This window comes from Epinephelus fuscoguttatus, linkage group LG11, assembly GCF_011397635.1.
Source record: "Epinephelus fuscoguttatus linkage group LG11, E.fuscoguttatus.final_Chr_v1".
Lineage (NCBI taxonomy): Eukaryota > Metazoa > Chordata > Actinopteri > Perciformes > Serranidae > Epinephelus > Epinephelus fuscoguttatus.
Window position 1 is genome coordinate 8,215,395 of NC_064762.1, and position 27,106 is coordinate 8,242,500.

Genomic DNA, 27,106 nt, shown 5'->3' on the forward strand with positions numbered 1-27,106 from the left:
CAGGGATATTCTGCATCACTTCATCTAACCCACTCCAGAATTTCTCCTTCTCTTCTAACTCACATCCTACCTGTGGGGCATAACCACTTACAACACTGAACATCACATGTTCAGTTTCTAGCTTCAGACTCATCACCCTATCTGACACTCTTTTCACCCTCCAGAACAAACTCCTCCTTCAGGATAACTCATACTCCATTTCTCTTCCCATCCACACCATGATAAAACAGCTTGAACCCTGTTCCTAAGCCTCTAGCCTTGCTACCTACCTTTGCACCGGGTCTCCTGAAAACACAGTATATATATATAGTATAGTATAGTGTAGTGTAGTATAGTTTAGTATTGTATAGTATAGTATAGTACTGTACAGTATAGTATACTATAGTACACAGTACAGTGCAATACAGTTCAGTAAGGTATGGTGTGGTTTGATGTAATATAGGATAAGTAGTAAGGTGTAGTAAAAAACAGTGTAGCACAGTTTAGAATAGTGTAGTGTAGTATAATATAGTTAAGTACAGTATTGTGTGGCGTGGTATAGTATAGTATAGTATAGTATAGTATAGGATAGGATAGGATAGTGTAGTTTGATGTAGAATGGTATGGTAGAGTATAGTATAGTGTACTATAGTATGGTTTGATATAGTATAGTATAGTATAGTATAGTATAGTATAGTATAGTATAGTATAGTATGGTTTGATATAGTATAGTATAGTGTAGTTTGATGTAGAATGGTTTGATATAGTATAGTATAGTGTACTATAGTATGGTTTGATATAGTATAGTATAGTATAGTATAGTATGGTTTGATATAGAATAGTATAGTGTGGTTTGATGTAGAATGGTATGGTAGAGTATAGTATAGTATAGTGTACTATAGTATGGTTTGATATAGTATAGTATAGTATAGTATAGTATAGTATGGTTTGATATAGTATAGTATAGTGTGGTTTGATGTAGAATGGTATGGTATAGTATAGTATAGTATAGTATAGTATAGTATGGTTTGATATAGTATATTATAGTATAGTATAGGATAGGATAGGATAGGATAGTGTGGTTTGATGTAGAATGGTATGGTATAGTATAGTATAGTATAGTATAGTATAGTATGGTTTGATATAGTATAGTATAGTGTGGTTTGATGTAGAATGGTATGGTAGAGTATAGTATAGTATAGTATAGTATAGTATAGTATGGTTTGATATAGTATATTATAGTATAGTATAGGATAGGATAGGATAGGATAGGATGGGATAGGATAGGATAGTGTGGTTTGATGTAGAATGGTATGGTAGAGTATAGTATAGTGTAGTATAGTATGGTTTGATATAGTATAGTATAGTGTGGTTTGATGTAGAATGGTATGGTAGAGTATAGTATAGTATAGTATAGTATAGTATAGTATGGTTTGATATAGTATATTATAGTATAGGATAGGATAGGATAGGATAGGATAGAGTGGTTTGATGTAGAATGGTATGGTAGAGTATAGTATAGTGTAGTATAGTATAGTATAGTATAGTATAGTATAGTATAGTATGGTTTGATATAGTATATTATAGTATAGTATAGTATAGTTTGATATAGTATACTAGTATATAGTAGAGTATGTGATGACTGTAACACGCTCACTAACATGAACTCCTGAACGACTGAAAACAGAATTATCAGATCTCTCACACTGAGAAACTGGAGAAAATCAACACTGTTTGTATTTTATCTCAGCGTCCTGCTCACATAAGAGTTTATTTATCACTCTTTGATAGCTTCTAACAGCCACTCCAGACCAGAGCAGTTGCTAGGAGAAGAGAATCAACACTGCAATCAACACAAATCTCCAAATAATTGCCAGTGAAATATCAATACTAGTGGTATAGATTTGACCCGGACTATAGATTCTTGTTATCATGGACTGGGTCATGTACACAGTAAATACAATTCAGATCGTTAACTCTCACTGTGGTAATGTTTTCAGGTGTTTCTGTGTTATTGAATTGCTTCTTTAATCACAATAATAACTGCTCCTAACTTGCACTTGTTTTCACTCTAACATATAATCCTAACCTTGCTTATGTATAACCACCATCCTTCATGCTCTGCATTTGTAAAGAGGATTCTTGCTGCCCTAGAATTTTATTTACAAAGCAATATTTCAATACTTTAATGGTTGAGAAAGATTGGACCTTCGCCACGTACAGTTAAAACCATCTGCTTAGATATATGTTCAATTTAAAAACAATTTCCCTGCCCTCTTGTGATGCTGTAACCACAGCCAGAAGCAATCAGTCCCAGCTGATGAGCTTCTGTTCAAACGCAGGTGCTTGTTATGATGTTGAACAATTCCAGATATAGGACACTGAAAATTACCTCTATTGATCAACCTGCTGTCCTTGGAGAGTATAATTTCATGACATAATGTTGTTCAGGAAGGCATAAATACAATTATATCCTCCATTACTGGATGTTAATACTGTATTTAACACGGTTTCTAATGATGATATTTACCATTCGCCGTAACTTCATCTTACGGAAATGTACCTCTTAAGAAATCCATTACTGTTTTGAATTATGACAGTGCATGAATACATTGGCTTAACCACAAAGTGCTGCTTTACTACATGCTTAGAATTCTATGATGTGATGCACAGGTACACCCTGCGTGGAAAAAAGAACAGAACAGTCCTTGTCTCGCTGCATTTTCCCCTGATGCCGCCGGGCACTGTCAAACTATAACGGCAAAAGGCTGCATATCGTGCCGATGTGAAAGGACACCTTTTTTTCTTTGGTTTCTGACGCCACAAGTCACTGCCCAAATGACAGGTGAAATTATTGTTGACAGTGTTTAGTTTTCTATACTTATCAGATCCGACTGATCCCATGTAGCTAGGAGAAATTAAAAAAGCACACCAAACAAAAGTTCAGGTCTCAGGAGGATATTCAAGAGTAAAAAATGATAATAACTGAAAGTGAATGAGCAAAGTGAGTACTTTGTTCTTTAGAAATAATTTCACAAGTGCAAGCCACAATTAAGTCTCAAGTGTTTGCACTCAAGGCCCAAGTCAAGATGGTCCAGTTCCAAGTCCTAAGCTTCAAGTTTCAAGTCCCAAACAAGTCGCATTGTGCTCTCAATCCGTGTACATCTATCGCTCCAGCCGCTGAATATGGACGATAGACTAAATGATGGAGATCTGTCCTTCCCCTGATGTAGATCGAGAGATAGGTATCTATACATCTATCCATCAGTCTATCGAGAAATATATTTCCACACAGACTGTGTATCCCTCTCTATGTTGATCTTTCCATTCATGAAGCATTAGTGGTTAGATGAGGTATGTGCAGATGTTTGGATATGTATCACAGATAGATCCATAAACAGTATCAGCCTATGGTATATAGACTGAATTGTATTGAATTAATTGTGTTAGACAGCAAGCGTTACAACTAACCCCCTCATTAAATCCTGCCCCCAGACGCAGACTGGCCAATCATAAAGCAGCATTGGGCCGGCTCAGACCGGCGTCCAACAACAACACAGCTGCTCCACTGACTCGAATGCAGTTGTTTCAGATTTCCTTCATTTTCAGGCTGGTTTTGTGGATTTGGAGCTAAATGTTGTGCCTGGGGCATGTCGTGTATTAATGATACTCGTTACCTGGAGAGGTTGGAAAAAGATATACGTTTCTTCCCTGTTCCAAAACCAAAATCAAACCCTGAAAAGTGTAGGGTTAGCTAGCTAGCTACTGAAGATATAGCCTACTGAATGTATACACATGCTGCTTTTGCTTTTTAATGATTATAACAGTGAAACAAAGACCGACCCTGCTGTACAGGAACCAGTGAAGGGAAGCAGGGAAACTTTGCTGATATTCAACCAGCTGTGTGTCATCGCAGTGTGTGCAGATGAACGTAGTTTGACTGGAGATCCGGTGGCGGAGGTCCAGCTGCTGGCAGCAGCACAGGGGCGAAGCCAAACACCGTTCATCTGCACACACTGCGATGCCACACAGCTGGTTCAATATCAGCAAAGTTTCCCTTTATATTCATTGTCTTGTGTGGCGATCAGCAGTGATGTGGTGGTTCACTTTTACACTGTGATCTGTAGCCTATAGTTCGGCTTTAGCTTCTAACTATCTTTGTCTTTTTAACCTGTTGTTGCTGCTGAGTCAGTTTGACATCCTGGATATATCCTTCAAACACAGACTGTAGACCCCTCTGTCAATTAACCCCACCCATTGGGTAACATTTCACTTCTGCTACAGCTGCTCCAAGAAGTGCGCATTTAGCTTAAACTAAAAGGTGTTATGTTGTGCCCTGCTCTGCCCTAGTACCCCTGTCTCATAGTAAAGTTGGTAAGCTGGATGCAGGGGACATGTCCCTACTGATATTTGCCTCCCCCACTAAAAACATAAAAGTAACAATGGACTTTTATTTTGACAAAATAAACTGATGCACAAATTGGTGCATAAAAAGTGTTTGATGCTCAAAATGGTAGCGGACCCCCACCTTTCATATGTGTCCCCCACACTGTTGAAATGAAAGTTACGCCCCTGTAGTTACCCCTCATGTCTGATGTTAAACATGCTGTAAGTTTACATGGAGACAACTTAGTGTGACCCAAAAAAGCGGGTGCTCTGATCGTGTTTCGGACTCGTCACGATGTTGTTAAATTCCCAGTTTTACAGAAATAGCTCGTTTGTTGTCCCTGTGATGCTGAATAATTTATCTCCAACCGTCGTTCCGTTGTGACATTTGCTCAAATCGTCCCCGGGTAAGCGCGGGCAGGAGCATGAATCCCTCACCAGAGCCCGGAAAGGTCAAGTCATATTGATCTCACTATGCAAACGCGCTCTATATTGTCAGAATCAAACCTCCAAAGTTGGTTTCAGGTGGAACATTTTCGGGCCAGGACTCATTGTGTGACTCTGGTGCCTGAAGTGGGGAAATTACAGCTGGATTTGATCAGATCTGATCAAACAGACTTGATGAATGGGCAGAGGATGTAGGTTCAGCTCTGTGCTGGTGGTCAATCCGCGGTGCGTAAAACGCGCGCTCAGGGGTGGGGACTTCTTTGGAGAGGCAGGACCAGAGAGCACAACAGGGCGACTCTGTGCAGCCACAGGTTGCCGCGCGGCTCTTTCCTCTCCTCTGAGCATCTTGGCAGCCCAGACCCGACAGGTGCAGCCGGTGGAGACGGACTGAGAAGTCGTTAGAAGACGCGTTTGGCTTTGACTTAGACGCTCGTGAGCAAAATGCCAAATCCACAGCCTTGGAACAACTCGATCTCAACCTGCCTGGATAACAATTTCTTTGTGTCGCGCAGGACTTTCTTGTCGTAAAAATACCTCCCAAGGACTGCGCGTTTTATTCGAGCCCACCATGCCACAGGTCCCTCACTGCAGCCGCACCACAGCAACATAATGGCATGTAGGAGCGGCTGCTGCTGCGGCTCCGGTCCAATAAACGAGGATAACGCGAGGTTCCTGCTGCTGGCTTTGTTCATCATCATCTATCTGCTGTGCGGGGCCGCAGTGTTCTCTGCGCTGGAGCAGCCGAAGGAGCGGGAGGCGAAGGAGCGCTGGGCGCAGAGGTTTGAGCATTTCAGCCAGAAGTACAACCTGAGTAAGAAGGACCTCAACAACTTCCTCAGGAACTACGAGGAGGCGAACGTGGCCGGGATCCGTGTGGACACGATCAGACCTCGATGGGACTTCACCGGCGCGTTTTACTTCGTGGGAACTGTGGTGTCAACCATTGGTGAGACACAGAGACATACATTTATATTAAAGCAGTGTAAAAACATTATTATCAGTCACTATCATAGTTTTATATACATGTAAAACAAACCCACCATTTATCTCTCTTTGGTGACATAATCTGTGTTCATGCTTTGTCTGTTGTGCGCATGTTACCGTCACTAATGTCTTGCATAGTTTCCTTCATTTGCAAACACCCAGACAAACTCAGCCATGTCAAGACTATTTATTACTCACACAAAAGTATTGAACCTCTTCACTGTATTTTGTGTTGACAGCCAGGTTATGTTTGATCAACCTTTCATTTTCCGATTTCCTTTAAAAACAAGACGAAATTACCCACAAAAATAGCAAGTAATTAGTAAAAAAAAATAAAAACAAGAACATTTGAAAATAAATAAATAAATAAATAAATAAAAATGAATAAATTAATAGATTACAAATAAAATAATAATAATAAAGTTTTTAATTAAAAAAAATAAAGTTAAACAAGGAACAAGGAAATGCAAGAGTGCTTACAAAATATAATAATTCTGTGACATAATTTTGAAATATAATAGTAAGAATTATTGATATAGTTTATTTTTTTTACCTATTTTTTAAATACATTTTTTAAAAAATATATATTTTTTTAATTTATTTATTGCAATTTCTGTGACATTCTTTCCAAGTTGCTCCTTGCCTTTTTTCATATGTTTCTGAAAGAAGTCTCACCTCTGTAACTTTACATTAAGTATGTAAATTTACATTGAGTAGGTAACATCATTTATGGGAGGCTAATTTTTGTTAGTCGTAGAAGACGTGAAACTCTATCAGGAGCTGCGCCATGTCAAAATAAAACCTATATGACTATATGAGCAACATTTTAAAATGTATGTATAATAATTATTATAAATATTGTTTCTTTTTCCCTGTGTTTTAAGATAATTTTCACTTTTTTTTAAATTTGTGGGATATTTCGTACCAAGTTGCTCATTGCCTTTATCCCCCATATGTTGTAAAGAAATTGCACCTAATCATTCAGGATTCAAAGGTTTAAATACTTGTGAAAGGCGTCTGAAAGCAGCCCAAGAAAAGTGATGTTGCTCCAGTTTTTGAAGGGTTAATGTTTGACTTGTGGTAGAAGCATCAGTGATGGCTCTGGTCCATTAAGCTGAACTGGTAAGTCATGCAGTGAACCAGTGTACACACTGGAACGAGCACACCTGAATAAAATGAAGCCGTAATTGGTGCAATTAGTTGCAGCTGCGTTTGACAAGTCAAAAATCTATTCCAGTAAGACCTCCTCTTTCACCATATCTGTTCATGTGTGTTTATTTGTCCCCCTGTTAGATCCACTCTGTGTTAAAAGTACCATCAGCTGTGCAGCGTTTCTGTAGCTTTGACTTTGTCCCTGTGATGTGATTCAGATGGTTCAGCAAAACTTGACTGAAGAAAAAAGGAAATTTAACATCTGTATCAGAACAAGATTTGTCCGTGACAACCGTTTTCCATTTCAGCTCTGTCTCGAGCAGCAGAGGTTTCAGTGTCAGTGTGTCAGAGCGAGTGGAAAAACAGGGCCATCCCTCCGACCAACAGCACTGCTGCACACAGTGATGTGAAACTGATTGATCTTTTGTTGTCTCTGACTCTTACCTGCTCACTCTGTTTTTTCTAGGTTTTTGGTTTATTTTTCTCTTCCAGTGTGTGATGGGCAGTGCTATTTCAGCATCTGTGATTGGATTGAGTTGATTCCAGATAATTGACAGTTTGACAGGCCCTCTGATTACACAGGCATCAGCGTTTAAACAGGAGTTACGGTAATAAGGGGGCAGAACTGTATCAAGTTCTTGGAACACATTGTGATTGATGGTGACCACCTGCTTAAAGCCTCGTATAGACTGAGAGACTTTAGTGCAGCTACACTGTGCGACACGGTTCTTTTAAACTTGGGTACAACATCAAGTTTGATGTGTGCAGACTGTACTATGACAGCGCCTACTGAATCGCTATGACGTACGATAGCTTCGATACTCAGAGTGCAAGGATGCCACACAGGTCCTTTCAACATAGAGGCTCACATTATTAAATAACCTAAAGTTTTGTGCGCTCTATATACTGCAGTGTGTCTGCGTGTGTGTGCTAGCTACTAGGTTGCTCACCTGACAGCTGTAACTCCGCCTCTTTTTCCTTCCATGCTTCGTCCTTCTTTACTCGATCACGGTCAGAGATGGAGGACACATCATATAGGCAAGGCTTCTGCTGCCACAACTTCACAAGGTTTTCCTCTTTGCTGGAATCCCACACGTTTCTTTTAGGGCGTTTTGCCTCCATGGCGAGCTGCTTCTATTGGTTGGTTTGCTGATGTAGGTGGTAACAGCAGTCACACAGTGAGATGGTCATCCCAAATTTGTGACACTGTCAAAAATTAATCCCAGGCTGTCTTTGATTACAAGACCCGGATGACGGCCATCCTTGAACCTCTCTCACTGTGTGACATAGGACCGACGTTTTAGAGCCATGACCAAAGATATCGCCACGTTTCTTTCACGTTGGTCATCTTTCGTCTGGGACAGCCCAAAATCACACAGTGTATATTGCACTTTAGAAAGTTATCACTGCATTTAATGGGTGTTATCAGAGGTTATCATAGATATGGATTAGACAGGGCCTGCTACGCCTACTTGTGGGCTCAGAAGGCCGTTATCGGGAGCAGTTCCATCAGGTTTCACTTTCAGTTTCGCAAGGTTTAGGCACAAAAACTATGTGTTTCAGTTCGGAAAAAGGATCATGGTTTGGGTTAGAATAAGTATGTTTGTTATGTGATGTTATGTCAGCTGACAAATTTACATACATCAGTTGAAATAAGTCAACGTGATACAAACAACAGTCTCCTGGTTAAAAGTCCAGTGTTTGTTTGATCTGTCCACCCCTACCTGCCTGCTTGGACTGGATACAGCGTCGGAGGCTTTCTTTGCCTAAGCCCAACCTCTGTAACTTTACATTTAATACGTAAAGTACTTCATGGGTTACTAATATGTAGGATATAGGGCTGCCCTGTAACAGTTGACAGAAAGGTCATTAGTCGGCAAGATTTCATTGGTCGCTTAGTTGCAGAAAAAAACAACAACAAACGTGAAAACTATCAGGAGCTGCATCTTGTCAAAATAAATCAAACCTTTATGACTGGACAATGTGGGACTTTAATTTGAAAGGACAGACACAGGAAGTGTCCACGCTCAGCAGTCAGACAGGAGTCAGGTTAATCTCCAGGGCTGGTACCTGCGGTTATTCCACAGGCTAGTTAATAACATGTCGGGCAGGAAATCCAAAGTGTGGGATCATTTTGAGAAGGTGAAGGACGAACCCAAGGTGATATGTAAACTCATCTTCATTGGTCGACTACAAACATGACATATCATCTGAAACATGGAAGTAGCTACATGCCCATTAGCCCACAGCGTCATTAAAAACAAAGAAAGATAAAAAAGGAATGGAAGAGAATAAAAACAAGATGAGCAGTTATTTAAAAGGTTATAAGTATAGGTATAGCCTAGAAAACCGCACTATTCTTTTAAATTAAAACCAGGCATATAAGGTGGCAATCTGAATTATTCCCAAGGCCCTTGTGCCCTATGTATTGTTGGAGAGTCCACTCTCTCTGTGGGCCACAGTGCAACCACCCTGCCTGTACTGTCTGTATTTAAGCCCCTGGCATTGGCTGAAATGCATCCCAAAATCCATGAACTATCGTCTGACAATGACTTGGCATCATATTAGCTTTCTAAAAAATGTACTTGCATTCAAATGCAGGTACGACTGGCACATGGGAGAGGGAGTCTTGGCCCAAATATCCAATATTGGATGTTTCTTTCCAGAATGCACCTTTTACCAACACAAGCCTGTAGCTTCGACTTTTTTTCTAATCAAAAGGACAGTTTTTTCTCTAACACAACTGTTAATTAGGAGATTTCTGTGTTGCTCCAAGCTACAGATGTGCTCCAACTGTGGGTCTTTTTACTTCAGAACCCAGGGTCATGAGCACATACATGTGCATATGTTCTGACCACGCATACACATGACAGATGCATTGCGCACTTGCACCTTTCAATGTATTCATTCAAGCTCTGACGCACACAGCGTTACTCTCACCGAGGACACAAAAGGATGATGTGTTTGTGAGGGGCTTTCCCTCAAGCTTTATACAACCTACTTCAACGACTGAGAGATGAGAGTGTTGGATGAAAAGATGAAAACCATCAAGAGGAATCACTTAGATTAATGACAGCTGATATAAAACACATAATAGAAAATCTCTGATTGTTCACTTCAGCCAACAGGATATAATCACTCACAGTATCTCTACAGGAGGTCACAGAAATGAACAATCACATGATTTTATAATGTATCTGTCCTTTATGAGATGAGAGATGAGATGCATTCTTGATACAGTTACAACAGACTACACCGTCATAAGCTCCTCCTGGACCTCATGGTAGCGCAATCAATGCTGTCTGCATGCCTTATTTAATGTCACGCAGAGCAGTGTTGATCTAGTCTAAGACCCTGATCACACAGAAAGTGTTTTAGCAGCTGGAGGCGCCTTTTTCTAATTGTTTTTAATGAGAATTAAGCTTTTTGCTCGCTGTTTTTGTGTTGCTACACACCTCGTATTTCTGTGCTCTGGGTGCCTGGCACCGGAGCACTCTGAACTCCTCGAGTTGAAAAAACTTCAACTCAAAGTGGAAAAGCACCCTACATCATCTCCGCTTTTTTCCCATTGGCCACTTCTGTGGTGATCACGACAACAAGTTTACAGTTGGTAAACAACATTTTTGTTATGCTAAGCCCACTGATAGACAACAGGTTGTCAAACTGCCCCTGAGTCATCCTAAAATATGCCTGGAAACGTCCATCATGGAGGAGAAGCTCCTGGACCAACTGGTGGTGCTCCCCATGATCCAGCCTCTTTTTTAGGGTCTCATGTACCCACACAGATCTCTGTTTATCTGCTGACAGCCTCTCACCCTCAACCAGAGCTACAGACAGTACTCTCAGGAGCTACACACTGATCACTGTGGACAGAAAAGAAAAAAAAAAGATTGATTGATTACATGGAAAGAGTTGCTTGGCAACAATAAAAAGGCACAGCAAGCAATTTCTTGGCATTCAGTTAACAGAAAAAAAAGAGGCAGTGTGGTGCGCCTCACATTTTGCGACCTGTATGACCTGGGCCTTCGGACGTGACATGAATCACTGAAACCGGTTGAAGCTTGTGGTTAAAGATCAGGATCTCGTTGACTACTCTGTGACAGGAAAGTGCAGAGGAGGTGTGAGTACAACAGAGGACAACATTGTATTTGATTTGAAACTATGTTATATTTTTATCTTAAAATATTCAATGGCTTTAGGAATCATGGGAGAGTTACAAGATCAATATTGCAGTCACCTCTCTCTTCAGGCCAGCACACCAACTTCAAATGTTATTACTTGACTAAATGGGCGTTATCAGTCAGCATTTCCTCGTACAGTGTTTCAGAATTTTCCTAGTTGACCAATAGTCAACATTTAGGCCCATTAGTCAACTAGTTGCATGCATGTTTATGACATTAATTTAATGATTAAATGATATATTTTGGTGGTTTGAGTTGAAGGTGTGAGGAAGAATAGTATCAGTAACATTGTTAACAGTGTGCTACATTACAGAGAAATACAAAACCGTACTAATGAACCTTCATTAATATAGGCCCATATTTTATCTACAAGTGCACGTCACACACTGAGCGAGCCGCCTGTTAACCTGTAGCCCTTTGAGATCTTTTGATGAAAAGGGCATTATAAATAAAATGCATTATTATTTTGTTTATTATTATATATGCCTTGTAAAAGACAAATCCATCCCCATCATGTTTTTATTTTTTATCGTAAAATAGTCAGTAGCAATCTATAACAAAAGTCATTATAAAATATCTGTTTATTCTACATAAACTATGAATAAGCTACAAAAAATATTAAATAAATATTCTCTATCTCTTTACTGTCGTATACACTATAATGATTTAAGGGTAATATGTATGTTAGATACAAAGTCACGTCTCCATTTGATCATGTGACAAGATGATAAGATGACACGGAAACAAGTTTGGGTGCATAAATAGCAACTAGGATGCACTGGGGCCCGTCTGGGAGCCATTGTAACTACCTTACGCCACAGGCCACGTACCATTTACCTGCTGTATATTTGTTATTGGGCAATACTACTTAGACTACAAACAAAAACTAGAACACTTCCATTACCAAAATTGCCTGATTCTACGTACGTAAGTCTCACCATGGTTCCCTCGGCAAAACAGGATTTTGCGTTAGATTTTGGATTATTGCAGAAATAAACTCATTGGCAAACATAATTAATGATTCTTACATGCTTTGTTCAGTTGGATGATCTTTGTAGATTAACACCATTGTTGTCATTTTTGCAGTGTGAATGCAATTGTCAGCAGTAAAACGCTAACGTGACACTACAGCCACATGACTTAAGTGTTGCCACCACAACGAGGCTGAAAAGCCGTGCTCGGCGTGATGTTGTTTTGTAGTCTTATCTAGCCACATGTTAGCAACCTTCTTTTTTAAGGCACGTAAAAGCTTTGTGGAGTATTCACTGACATATTTTATGTTGTAAAGCAAAATGTGAAGTCTCTAACGCCTCGTTGCCGCTTGCATATGTGACTAGTGTCTGTAGATCCATAAATATACGGATGATGCCTCTAGTGTCCAACACAAGGAAGTGCATTTCTTTACAGATGGATAGAAACTACCTGTAGACATGGGGGAGGGGCTAATTTTGGCCGTTTCTTGCCATCCAGTAGTTTGAAATATGTGCTTTGAACATTACAGGGACAAAAACAGGACCAACCAAGTACATAGTATGAACGGCTAAACTAGCCATTATGACAATCTGACTATGTATATTGTGTAACCATATTTTAGCAGATAAACACTACTCAGATTCACAATGTGTTAAAAAGAGATAAACAACTTCTTTTTAATTATACAAACTCACTTGACAAACACAAGCAGCTAAATTGAAGGGAACAGCCTGTTAGCTAGTTAGCAGTCTGTTAGCTAAGCTAGCACACTGTCATACGGTCTCTCCGAAATCCACCGCAAAAGTTCTTTTTTTTTTTTTTCTCTTAACAAACTTGTGGCAAATTCCAGACCGAAACATTACGGAGGGAAGGAGTTTCGCAGGCACATCAGATATCACGTAGATTCCCATGGGAATGAATGGACTTTGGGTTGACTTGTCTCCGTACACATACGTAAGTGGAAACCATGTGTGTTAACCACAGACTTTATCTAACCAAAAACCCATTGACTTCGATACGAGTGAGCCGGGCGTGCAAAAGTGTTGACTCATTTGCAGGTTTTAATGACTCGTTCTGCACCACTCTTCAGCTTTGAGTGTTTGTTTTTTTAAATGACTGAGGTTGCATTTGGGAGGGAAAAGTCAGAACTGTGTAGCCGAACCCAGCACCCCCATTAACACCATTGAGAGCTTTTACACCTGACACAGACGACACTGTTTTCTCTTATATTATTATAATACATCACATTTAATTGAGCTTATGAAACAACGAGGAAACAAAAACACATCCATAAAATCCATCCCATTTGGCTTTAACGTCTCGTTTGGAAGAAAACTCCACCTCAATTAGCACCTTGAGAACAAATCTGAATGTGGAGGCAATTAAACCCTCAGAGTGTTTTTCATGAAGTGAGATACAGCAACGTTTATCTGTGTTTTCTAGTGAAGAGGGCTCTCATGTTGTAAAGATTTTAAAGCTGCTGTTGCACCCCACAGAACACAGTGCATGTAATTACGTGATCGCCATAAAGATTACAGCACACGTTCAGATCTTGAACAATGTTATAAAACCCAGAGGAGACGGATCGTTGAGCTTCAGTGTTAAATGAGGGGTGATAAGAAGACATCTCTGAGATGGGTGCAGTCGATGGAAAGGCCTCTCAGTTTGACTCTGATTTTGTTCAACTGTCAGTTCACAAGAGACAAAAGAGAAGTCAAACCCTGACAGCGTCTCAGTTCCCCTCAGAGCAAAACCACTTTAATGGATTCTTACCTGTAAAATAAAAGAAAATGATACAATTGAGATGTGAAGTGGCCCCGGTGGGTTTTTTCCCAGTGAAATGTTAGACAAACTGACACTTTGAGACTGATTGCCATGATGGGTTCGCTCTGAAAACACCTCAGCTCTTAAAGTGAGCAGGTGACAGCAACACAGAGAGGAGTGAGCGTCACCAGTGGCAACCCAGAGGACCGAGGTAGTGGTGTGAGTGTAATTTTCCCTCAGCAGAAGAGGCGATTGTAATTAGCCATCAGTGTTAATGACAGAGAAGATGTAGTTTGGTTTAAAAGCAGCTGGAGAAAATGGACGCACTACAAATCATCCGTTTATTTACTTATTTGTAAAGTGTGTGTGTGTGTGTGTGTGTGTGAAGGCAACAAAATGGGGGCATTAAGTGTTTTTTAAGTGATGATAATGCTTTTATGTAAAAAAACCATTTTATTCAATCCTTCTATTCAGAGACACTTTATCCTGTAAATGACAACTTCCTTTAAAGACTGTTTGTACCCGGTATTTACATCAGCGCTGTGCAGAGACCTTCAGACGGGCAGATGCTGGATGTCAAAAAAGCACACGGACCAATATTTGAAAACGCTGTACGTCAATGTAATTCTAGGGCTCCCCTCGACTAGTTTTCCTAGTTGCCAATTGTCTTTATTTAGGGCCATTAGTTGACTAGTCACCTGAATGGTAACAATATTAATTTAATTATGAAATGATATATATATATTTTGGTGGTTTGAGTCGAAGGTGTGAGAAAGAATACTAACAGTAACATTGTTATCACTGTGCTACATTACAGAGAAATACAAAACCGTACTAATGGACCTTTGGGTGCTTTCAGACCTAGAGTCGTCTAGAGTTGGTTTGTGTTCTCACAGCAGCATTTACAAGCGGACCAGATCAAATGCCTTGTGGGAGAACGTTGCTCTTGATTGGTCAGAATTTCCATGTGGGAAAAATCCAGGAAGTAAAGCAAACGTTGAAGAAGAGTACACTTGCAAGATAAATGTGACACTTTCTAATGTCACAATGGAGGGACAACTACGCAGGTTGATTTTAGCGCTGCTCATCGTGGACTATATTGCTGTCATTGTTCATTTTAGTCAAAGCATACAGTTTGAAAACGAGGCGCGGCTCCAACTAGAAAACAATGTTTTGATGCATTGGATGTGCTGAATGTGCATATTAAGGCAGTACAGGAGGAGGTGCACATTAATAATCCTCCAGGACTGTAACATGCTTATGTTTAACCCAAACAATGTGTCATGTGACTGCAGTTGGTCCACATCCAGGTCGGAACACCTTCTCACCACAAACCAACCGCACCAGAGTTCCTTTGTAACCAGACTGAGACCACCTCTTCAAGTAGGTCTCGGTCCGTTTTGTTTTGGTGCACACCTGAGTGTGATTTGTGTGTCCACACCTGCCCAAAGGAACCGCACTTAGGGGGCAAACAAACTTGAGTTCGACTGAACCGAACCAAACAGGGCACGTGTGAAAGCACCCTTCATTAATATAGGCCTATATTTTATCTACAAGTGCACGTCACACACAGAGCAAGCCGCCTGTTAATGACGCTGTCGGCAAAGCAGTAATGACTGTGTTAAGTGGCTATTGGGCATGTAGCTACTTCCATGTGTCAGATCATGTTGTTTGCGCCGCTGCGACATGATAATACATAATACATTTCTGGGGAGGTGCACGTCAGGCCATGGTGTGGGTTACGTATCAACACAGAGCCTCTGCCGTAGGTTTTATAAATCCTGCTTTAGTGTTCGTTCATTTGATCATGTTATACTTCCTGTATTTCTGTGCAGTTTCTGCTCACCACTGTTTCTGTGTCTATCTCAGGGTTTGGGATGACCACTCCTGCCACCATTGGAGGGAAAGTCTTCCTGATGTTCTACGGCCTGCTGGGCTGCGCGGCCACCATCCTCTTCTTCAACCTCTTTCTGGAACGTGTCATCACCGTCATCGCCGTCGTCCTCAAGTCCTGTCACGAGCGACGCCATCACAAAGCTGTATTCCCACCAAATGGCCGACGAGTGTCTGAGGGGAACAGAGCAGGTGGAGCGGGGGGGAGTGGAGGAGGCAAAGGAGAGGATCTGGCCGGCTGGAAGCCTTCGGTCTACTGCGTCATGCTCATATTAGGAGCAGCAGCCATCTTGGTGTCCTGCTGCGCCTCGCTCATGTACTCGGCAGCCGAGGGCTGGGGCTACCTGGACTCACTCTACTTCTGCTTTGTGGCCTTCAGTACCATCGGTTTTGGAGACATGGTGAGCAGCCAGCGGGTCGTCTACGAGGGCCACGCCACAGCTGCGTATCGAGTGGGCAACTTCTTCTTCATCCTGACCGGTGTCTGTTGCATCTACTCCCTTTTCAACGTCATCTCCATCGTCATCAAGCAAGTCCTCAACTGGCTGCTGAGGAGGCTGGAGGCCCCCTGCCGCTGCTGTTTCCCCAGGAGGGGTCACCACCCGCACCGGCACCCTCGACGGAACGTGGTGGCCCCGGGCCACCTGCGTGCCCGCAGGGACCCCTCCATCGAGACAGACGCCATCAATGAGAGCGAGACTGACACTGGGCGCAGGATGTCTGGGGAGATGATCTCCATGAGGGACTTCCTGGCAGCAAACAAGGTGAGAACTTCCCGGCTGCACCTGGCTGATGTCATTTATAACACGCAAGATATTCAATTCAGTTACCTCCTACAGTAATTTGATGAACCTATTCATGTGAGTAGCAGAAAGGACCATCAGTTAATAATCTTGCTTTCTTGTGGTCATGCGTACTGTAGTCATTAACTGTAGTTTGTAGCTGTAGTTTTTTTAGGATTCCAGGATTGTCCAGGACATTACAGTTCCTGATATCCAGTTAGAAACTCATGTGGTACAATTTATTTTTTAACGCCTGTACAATGGCTACCAGGATGCCAGTTCAGCTGGTGCCCATCTTCACCATCTTTTTCTCGATGTTTACATTGAGATCACATTGCTGAGATTACATTGCTGACTTTTAGCTAGCTGCTAGCTAGCTAAAAGTCAGCAGGAGAATTTAGAGACTGGTGAGTTGATTTTCTCATCCTGATGAGTGATGTGCAGCCAACACTGTCCAATGCCAACCACAAAAAGTTCCACCAACGCTTGCAAAATAGACATAAATTAGAGCATAAATTTAGCACATATTTAGCACAAATTTAGCGGAGCTAACAGAGAAGCAGGTGGAAGCAGTATCTGTGCCTGTGTCGGTGTATAATCACCCATAATAAGAATCATGTTTTCTTTACCTTAGAATGAGCTGATTATATCTGCATAGCGAGCGGGTCTTTGTCTACGGTGATTGCCATGTTGCACCACCATGTTTCTACAGTAGCCCAGAAGGGACAAACCAAACACTGGCTCTAGAATGGGTTTTTCATGATTTTGCCGAACAAACGTTAGCGGTAGCTTGGCTTCAGCCTCTGCCTGCCTAACAGCATTGGAACAACACAGAATTTCCACCTCTGTGCAAAATTCGACTTCTGATAACCTCTTGAACAACTGGATCCTAACTTATTAAAGAAAAAAGGTGAGCACACATAAGCAGTGCTGGGATAACGGTCCATCTCCGACATGCCAAACAGCACCGGATATGTAACGTGAAACTGCTTCATTCAGTGTTTTTAAGAGTTTAAATCACCTGGTTCGTTTGTTTTGGAGAGGAAGAGACCTCTGTGGATAATTCAGCTTCGGGTAAAAACCTCCTGAACAATGAACGCTGAAGGAATTATGACCAGGAGCAGTGTCAGTTGATTGCAGTTTGCAGTCCTCACCACTAGATGTCAATAAATTTCACACACTGTCCCTTTAAATCATCAAAGTTATTGTCTAAATAGAATGAAATGTTTGATGACATGGTGTGATTAATATTTTGATAAGGACTTCCTGTGTACACATATCGGTGAGCAGTAGTTTCGTTCACAGATCTGCTGTTGTTTTCTAGGCTTCATTCATATTATGTGTAAAAGTCTCTGAATACCAATGGCCTGACTGCATTACTATCACCCCTTCAACAGCCCTCGAAGCCACTCAGCGGTGTCAGATGTCCATACATTTACATAACTGTCACGCTGCTCTTCAGACGAGATGAATGAGCAGTGTGAGCTGTTGAATGTCCAAACCGTGCTCACTAACCGCAGGATTATTCTAAACTGGAAAAACAAAATCTGAATTTTTCACGCCTGATGATTCTTCTGATTAAACAGCCTGGAAATTTTGACTGAGAAAATTGGAAAACTAACTGGTGTGATGCTGTGGCAAGGATGTGAGTAAACTGGTGTAAAACCATGATCTTAGGCGTTGAACTGAAAACCTAAAATGTGTGAACGTGTTACTATGAACCACTAACATCTTACGTAACCTCCTAGATGACCATTTATTAAACTATAATGTATGATAATCACAGTTTTAGTAAAACCTGATCTCAAAGAAATAAGTGAAATGACCACGACTTCTCAACACCATCTCATTTGGCAGTGGTACGTAATGTGTTAAAAATACAGGCCAGAACTGTCCCAGTTTTAAAAAGGTGGTTAACGTTATGAAACAGTCAAAGTTTAGTTCAGTTTATGCACCAAGGCCACTTGGTTAGGTTTAGAAAAAGGTTGTGGTTTCGCTTAAAATAAGTACGTTTATTACATACCTAAGTACATCATGTAACGTCAGGTAAGTACGTCACATTACATGATGTGAGTGTGTAAAGTTACAATAAGTTAACGCTGACTTTTGGTTTTACATGGCGCATGTCATTTGTACTCATTTTGTGCGACCACCACGGCATTAAGAGGTGGAAGTTAAGAGGTCGTAGCCATTTGACCTCATTCTGTTAGACCAGCTCATTTTAGGAGACTTTCATATCAGGGACCCAGGCCCAGATTTACACGTGACCACAAAGTCCAGTTCCTTTGCTTAGTGTGAACACAGTGTACCGTACATAGGCACAGTACACTGATCTGTGTCTGAGTACCCTTGAAAAGGTGGTCTTGAGTATAGTTCATGTGTACCTGGGTATGGTTGGCATCATGTGTGAGAACCAACTGTACCAAAACATGGTAGTGAACTGCTTTTTAATTCAAGTGTCAGTCAGCAAGTATGGGTGCCAAGGCATTGCTTAACACCTCCGGTCTTCTCTGAAGCACGCTCTGATCGCATCTTCTGAACTGCACGACCATGTGTGATGAAGTAAGAAGGCAGGTGAGAGGGTCTTTATTGACATTAGCTCCAAAATATAATCCATAGTGGGCATAATGCAGAGGTCGACTCCATAATGTGAGCTTGGGACCTGGCGATTACCGCTCTTCTCTACACTGTAAGACAGGGATGCTCACCTTGTTTTGCCCAGGGTCCAATCAGCAGCTACGCACATGTACGCAAAGGTGTTTGCAGGACTTGAGGACATCTGGGGCTCAGCCCAGATATCTGTCAGGGGATCCTCCCCCGGCACTTTATTTTGATAAACAAGCTCTATTTTTATGCTGAGAAGTGGTTTCAAACATGGCAGTCGGGGTATGAAGCAATTGCCGCCTAGATAACGCACACAAATTTTGCTCTGCGTTGCAGAGTTCATCTGTTGAGCTGGCTTTAAACAAATTCACAGAGGGGGGTGGACATCCTGGCAACAGAAAGATGACAAGATGGAGGAGCTGATAATGTTGGTGCCTGAAAAGCTGGAGTTGTACAACACAGTGCAACTTAATATGACATCCAGAAGAAAAACTGGGCATGTAATAACATTTCCACCAAACTTCAGATGAGTGGAAAATTGTCCAAATATGTAAAAATCTTTGGTCATTTCAGTGATTTCTGTTGTCTTGCTACAGTATGCTGTTATTTACATAGCATCAAGCTAGAGCTCCTCTGTCAGTGATGCTCACCAATCACCTGCTCATCATCACGACCCTGGACCGTAGCAGAAGGAGCCTCTTTAGAAGTGTTTCGGGTTGTTAGAGTGTTTGCTGTGCAGCTGTGTGAAAGCAGCTTAATGCATAAAAGTACATAAAATGTTCCTAGTGTGAATGACTTTGATTTCGCTGTGAAATAGAGAATGATTTGGGGGGGCACCCAGCACGGGTGGGGACCAGATTTGGCCCACAGGCCGTAATCACTGCTGGAGGAATGACACAAACAAATCTCATGTAGATGATGGTGCAGGTGTAGGGAACAATATTACTATGAAAGCTGAGCAGCAGGGCAATGGGGCGGGGGCTCAATTGACCTGTGATGATTTTTGGAGAGGTAACGATCAGATGTCATTGAGAAGTAACCAAAAGTCCTAAAAATCCTAAACTACGCATTGGAGGGATATATTCATCATTTTATTGTTGAGAAGGTCGATGAAAAGCTTAAATTACAAGCCAAAATTTACAGGTCACAGTGTACGCTTGTGAACCGCATCTCGTTGCCGTCACCATCAAAGACAACAAGTTAAAGTGCCACTGAAGTTAAGGTTTTTGGCTCAGAATATGAGAAAAGGATAACGGCCTTTTTACCATCTTTACCAAGAGTGTCTCTCCGTTAGTTTGGTGCTACAGTATTTACACTGAATCATTCAGCATAACGTTTGCCAACCTTTGTTATCTCTGCCATTACAGATAAGTTCATGAAGCTAAGCTCCAGAAGTTAACGTTAGCTTAACTAGAGCCCTTTGGACAACAGCTAACAGTGATGTACCATCACCAAAGTACAAAACTAGAACAAAATAGGCTAATGAACTCCCAGCAAACAAGGTGACATGATGAACAACGCAGCTAGGAGCTAACGTTAGGCTAACTTTAGCTAACGTTAGCTAGAGATGTTAAAGATAACTTTATATTTCTTTCCAGCAAAGTGACAATATGTTGCCTCAAACACAATGTTGACTTACCTTAGAACAGATGTAGACATCATTGTTAATCTTATTCAGGTTGAGTTGATGTTGTGGTCTAACGTTACCACACAACTTTATCCAAAGGAGACACTTTTCTCAGTTGAGATGTGGTTTAAAGTGTAAAAAAACACAGCTTGTCGCCCAGCCTCTCAGGATACCTTGTGTCAGAGTTGCATGTACCCCATGCACACCGTTTGACCATTTTTAAACTTCAAATCTCAGAAAAAGCTCATAAAACCGAACTAAACTGACTTTCTGTAATGCATTTCAAGTGGACGCCCTTTAGTATCACAAAATTAGTGCAAGGCATAAAATAGTTAATGGTACTTTCAAACTTCTCTACCGTGTTCATTATTTGTGTGTTAATTAGCAACTGTCAACAAACTGAACAAAGATTAACTATACCTGCTAAACATCAGCATATCAACTGTGTCATTGTGAGCACGTTAGCATGTCTACATTAGCATTTAGCTCAGAGCGCAGCTGTGCTGCAGTACAGCCTCACAGAGCTGTTAGCATGTGTGCAGACTTTTGTTTTTTCTACATCATAACGCTGATTAAAAGATTTGACCTTTACAATACTTACAGAAGCAGACACAATGTGGCTTTTCCTCCTCTAGATTAAAAGAATAACTTGTCCACAGTTTAATTCAGTGTCAGAACTGGCTGATAACATCATGAATGGACAGCACATAAAGTCTGACAAAGTGTCTTTGTACATATTGTGCTTAAGAAGACGAATAAGAGACGAAGAGGAAGAGGAGGGGTGGAGGCAGAGACGGAAACATTTCACAGAGGAGTTAGTATGTTGCTGCAGCTCGGTGTTTAAAGTGACCTTTTCATTTTCAATCAGGAACAGCTGGACACTGATAATCTGTCCATGGACTTAAGTGGCAACATGAACTTGAAATTTGTTACGCCTTAACATACACTCAGTATGAAGAAGTTATTTCATTGCAGATACAAGTGTGAGTGTACAGGGTGGGGGAATCCTTGGATCTCCACACTGAGTCTTTACAGAGTCTCTGCTCAGTCTAGACTGAAGGTGAGGTCATCGGTTCAGAGTTGTCCTCAGCACAATGATGTAACATCGTTATGCAGTTAAATGACTATGAGGTCATTTCAACTTTAAGAATCATTTAAAGTGAACTTAAAGGGTAACGTATATTTTTTTAGCCTGGACCAAGTTCTCCCATGTTTTTGTGTCTGTGTGACTAAAGGGAACAACAGGTTCTGACACTGGTCCACATAGCAGTGGTGAAACAGACTGCAAAGTAGTCACTTGGGGCAATTGTACACCATCCATTTACGTCTACTAAAAGTGCTTGTTTGGTCACAACAAGGATCAAAATATTATACTAAATGTCTGACAACATTGTGGAAAGGATCCCTACAGAGATAGAGCTTTTTGTTAAAGAGTAAGATCCTTTTTGTTTAACCTCAAACAGCCCTAAAATTGCCATCATCAAACCCACCAGACCCCATTTAAAAAATCTGTAATTTTAACATAGTAAAAGACACTTTATTCAAAGCAAAATAAAATAAAATAAAATAAGATAAAATAGGAAAAACCTGTCTCCCTCTTTTATTTTATTTTCAGCGTTTAATCAAGGCGGAGGCGGGCAGCTGGAGGTCCGAGACTTCCAGAGAGGAGAGAGGTTGAAACAGCCAATGTGTGTGTGTGTGTGTTATGTTCAGGTGTTGTAACGTAAATAACAGTGCCCAAGCAATAAACAGGACAGACAATAGGATTTCATTTATTTTTACACTACATTTTCACTGAAAGCTGACCGAATCTGACCCGAGCCTGAATACAATTTATAGCTACATTTTTGACCAAACCCGGCCGACCTGTCGAGTACCGTCGGGCTCAGATTGCCACACTCTAGTGTGTGTATGTGTCCCCTATTGGGGCCTATCTGAATTTCTGTCTTTGAGAGATATTATTTTGTAATATAACTGAATTTTCTATCCATACATATAAATTTTAAATATATTAAAATTATAAGGCATCTTTGAGTAAACTGCGAATATCATTTAAGTAGGCTATGTCGTGGCTGGCCGAGTGTCCTCTTTTTTGAAAATCAAAATATGGTCACCCTAACTTAGAATAACAATCTGAACTTTGTTGGAAATTTAAATGTAAATTTACGGTGCTCAATTGCCCCATGTGGTGATTCTGTAGCCTGTTTTGTTCTGCGGCTGCCAGCTGCAGCGGTCTCACTCAATACTTTACTGTTCCCATTAGTCACTTAGACACAAAAATGTGTTACCCTTTGAGGTGAATCAGCACATAAAAAAACCTCAAGAAAGCTTATTCCAGCATACTCAGGTTCCTATCTATTTCCAGTATTTTTAAGGGACTATTCAGCATCCAAATTATTTTTTTTAAGGTACGGGTTCAACTTGTAGGAGTGACAAAATGATAATAACCACTATAAACCCAAAGAGAAATTATTGATTGATGATTAAATCTGTTGGTTTTAGTATTAAAGCGAATTGTTTATGTTAAACAGCTGTGCCAGCACTTCTATGAGGCTGTACTTTGAGCTACATGCTAAATTTAGTATGTTAACACGCTCACAGTGCCAATGCTAACATGCTAATGCTAGACTAATGCTAAGCAGGTATTTACCATGTTCACCATCTTTAGTTAGCATGTTAACATTTTTGCACATACTAAACTCATTTTACCTCACACTAATAAGTATCAAATGGTGATGACAAATGAAGCCAGTGTGGAGTGCCAAAAACAGCAGTTCCTCTAATGGCCACTTGAGGCTGGCTCCAAGAGGGAGTCAATCCCCACTCACTGTTGCCTTGTTGTAGACATTCATTGAATGATAGCATTAAGTAATGAGCTCACTGAAAAACAATTGCATTTCCTGTGACCCTTTTATAATAAAAGTCAAGTGGAGTTTCAACAGTTAAATGCTCATCACCTGTGTTGCAAATTTCCCCTCTCCAAAATGTTTATAAGCATGGGTCCCACCCGGTCTGTTTTAATATATCACAACTTTTGCAGGGGAAGTGGCGTTCGCCCTTTTCAAGTGTCTCGTTTTGTGCGTACACAATGGTTATAACCGAGACCCCTGGAGATAAACTGGTAAAAATGCTGAATTTAATTGTTACATGTTAGAAATCAGTGTTTCTGACACTCTCGTCATGGAGAGGCTGCTAGCTACAGTGGCCAACACAAAAAACTTGAATGTCCCTATCTAGTGTTTAGTGTTTAGTGTGCTAGTGTTTGGTTTGTCCAGTCTGGGCAACTGTAGAAACATGGCAGTGCAACATGGCAACCTCTGCAGACAAGGACCCGCTCGCTACGTAGATATAAATGTCATTCTAAGTTAACGTAAACACAATGATTCTTATTTTCAGGTGATTATACGCTAAAGAAAACACACATATTATATTCCATTTCTGCTGATATATCCCCCTAGATCCGACACACAGGACCTTTAAATGACATTTATTTAAATTACATTCAGGATTATTAGTTTAAATTTTCACCTGATGATGGTGCTGGATGAAATATCAGGTGAATCATCTGAGTTATTAAAACTCATCCTGAGGAGAACCTGAAGGTCTATAGCAAATTTCATGGCAATCTGTCTCATATTTTTTCAGGCATTTCACTAAAAATGAAAAATGTCAATCTCAGAGTGCCGTCAGAGTAAAAGTCAGGGGATCACCAAAGTAAGGAGGCTTCTCTCACTTGGGGATTTTGTGTGTGTCTGCACCAGCGTTCATGGAAATCCATCTGAGAGCTGTTTTATTTATTATATTTATGTTTATAATATTTTGATAGTTCAATCTGGATTGAAATGGTGGATCAACATCCCTCAGGTCATGATTTAAGTGTGGCTTAAGGTAAACATAAAACTGCTCCGTCCATTTGAAATATTGACTAAACTCATGTAAAACAGGATTACACAGGAGTTTTTTCCACGTCGCTTTGTGGAGTGAAAAATGAAAGCCTAAGGTTGATGTGTGGGAGAGTAAATATCGGCTCTCTGTCTGTCACACTTGTTCAGTATTTGTCTTCTTTGTTCACATAAATCGACGCACCCAGAGGAGAGGAAGCGCACCATCTGGTAGCCTCATATCACACCTGTGAAATCAGATGTGCCGCCCGCCAACACATTGTATTAATCTTTGTTTCACAAGGCTTCACCGGTTGCATGTACCGCCTCCAAACACAGACTGCAAACATTTCCTCATGTTGATCTCTTTATCTCTTTCCCGTCCTGCAGGTGAATCTGGCTATTATGCAAAAGCAGCTTTCGGAGATGGCCATTGGGCACCCGCGCCAGTCCGGCTCCAGTTCACGTCAGAACGGGTTTTCGGGAGGGGTGGGCGCCCTTGGCATCATGAACAATAGGCTGGCAGAGACAAGCGTGGACAGATAGGGGGAAACAGCATGAATCCTTTTCAAAGGACACAAAAAGCTGAGAAGATGAGACGAGTAAAGACAAACTGACTCTGAGGACTGGCTTCATGGAGGAAAAGAAGATTTAGGTGGTTCACGAGACTGAATTCATGACTGCGTAATTCATCCTCTCCGAGCTGACCCCCTGGCAGCTGCTATCTCAGCCCACTTTACTGTCGAGAACATGGCTACATGAATGATGCATGATAGATTGTTGGAGTCTCACATCTGGACCAGGCTCAGCGTGCCGGAATGTTCTTCCCGTGAGGAGTTCAGTTTCCATGGTGATAAAAAAGCCTGCCTAGAGCCCTTGTATCTAAGCCTTAAAAACATGATGCACTATATGCCACTTCACACCTAACCACAACTTCCACTCATCTGTAGTACTTTACAATCCTCACTATGATTCTGCCCACATCCAAACTGTGTCCGACATAAAAATAGCTTTAATAAAATGGGTGTTTCTCGGTTTCGTGTCTAACAGCAGTTATTACATAAAGCGCTGTGTCAGGTAGAAACAATTCAAAGATAAATGGATGTTTACCTTTAATGCATAATACATGATTTTCCAATTAGGCAATCAATGGCAGCCTCATTCACACCATTCATGACTTAGACAATAATTTCACAGCCATATCATAAACCATTCAATAGCTCCCGTCTTGGCACTGCTTTCATTCATTATCACGACAAATAGAAGACAAACAAAAAAAAAACCCCAGAAGACCTCATTACAAAACAAACAGGCCTATCTGGAGCTGAATGGATGGTGTTCAGAGTCTGAGATGAAGCCTTTTATGTGAGACTGCTGTTTACTTTGGCGTTTGCTGCACAATATCCGAGCACAAGCGCAGACACAAGGACATTTTCACACCCTGATGTTGCCCAGGCCTGTAGGTGTTTTATATCGATATAAATGCAGTGAATCAAGTCGCTCCAGGGCTTATTATTTGATTTATATGTTTTTCTTGCTGTGTGGATTCAAGTGCATTAAACAAAAAGGACAAAAGACAGAGATTGCTCTTAGCCTGCCTGCCGAGCGACTGACTTCAGTGAAGCCTGCAAGCGGCCAAGCTGGAGGAGGACTTGTGGACACTATATATGAGTGTATAGGCATCTTCATTCTCTTTGTAAATGTATCTGAGAGGAAATTGTAGGATGAGAATCCTCCAGGCTACACACATGACGTCACCAGCTGAGCTTTGGTATATTTGCATTATGAATGTCTGATATCCAGAGGACAGGAGCAGAGAGACAACTGTCTCTGGTGTAAAACGACAACCTGGCAAACCTACAGAGACAAAATTTGTTCTAATATTTTTCAGGGTTGTCGTGATTTTTTAGGATGATTTCCAATGGTTGTAAGAATATTATATCTGTGAGTCATCTGTTGCAAAAATCGTTTTCAGTTCACAGCACAAACTGAGAAGAAGGAGGTGAGATCCAAATGGCACTCAGCATTAATAAAACATATGCAGAGTGAATAATGTATTTGTATTTAAAAACCAGAAACACAATGTGATTGATCATTTTTTTACACCCCCTCCCCCAGACAATGATTTTTCAATGGGACTGTTAATTAGGCAGAGCTGTCAAGCTTTGGTTTTCTCAACAGGTTGAGTGGTGTGTATGGGGCTGTAGTTACAGCAGCACTTTCTCCCTGAGGTTATAGAACAGTGTCTTTATGTAGCTTTTCCAAAACCAAAAACACACAAGCAACAGTGAAATAAGTGCATTAAACAGGGTGCTTATCTGCTGTAGCGTAAGTTGAAATCATTAGCATGTCCACCTAACTAGCTTATAGTAGCAGCTCTAATGCCTAATTACATCATTAGCCCTCACTAACATCAGCTCATACACTGTGTAGTGTTTCCGCATTGTGTAGAAG

General features: G+C 41.0%; 1 protein-coding gene across 1 annotated transcript; it reads left to right on the plus strand.

The window, feature by feature from the left end:
* Positions 1-5,003: 5,003 nt before the first annotated feature.
* kcnk13b (potassium channel, subfamily K, member 13b) lies at positions 5,004-27,017 on the plus strand. The gene is made up of 3 exons (XM_049590158.1): positions 5,004-5,758; positions 15,735-16,522; positions 25,043-27,017. The coding sequence occupies exons 1-3, from the start codon at positions 5,422-5,424 to the stop codon at positions 25,196-25,198; spliced, it is 1,281 nt and encodes a 426-aa protein (XP_049446115.1). The 5' UTR covers positions 5,004-5,421; the 3' UTR covers positions 25,199-27,017.
* Positions 27,018-27,106: the final 89 nt, after the last annotated feature.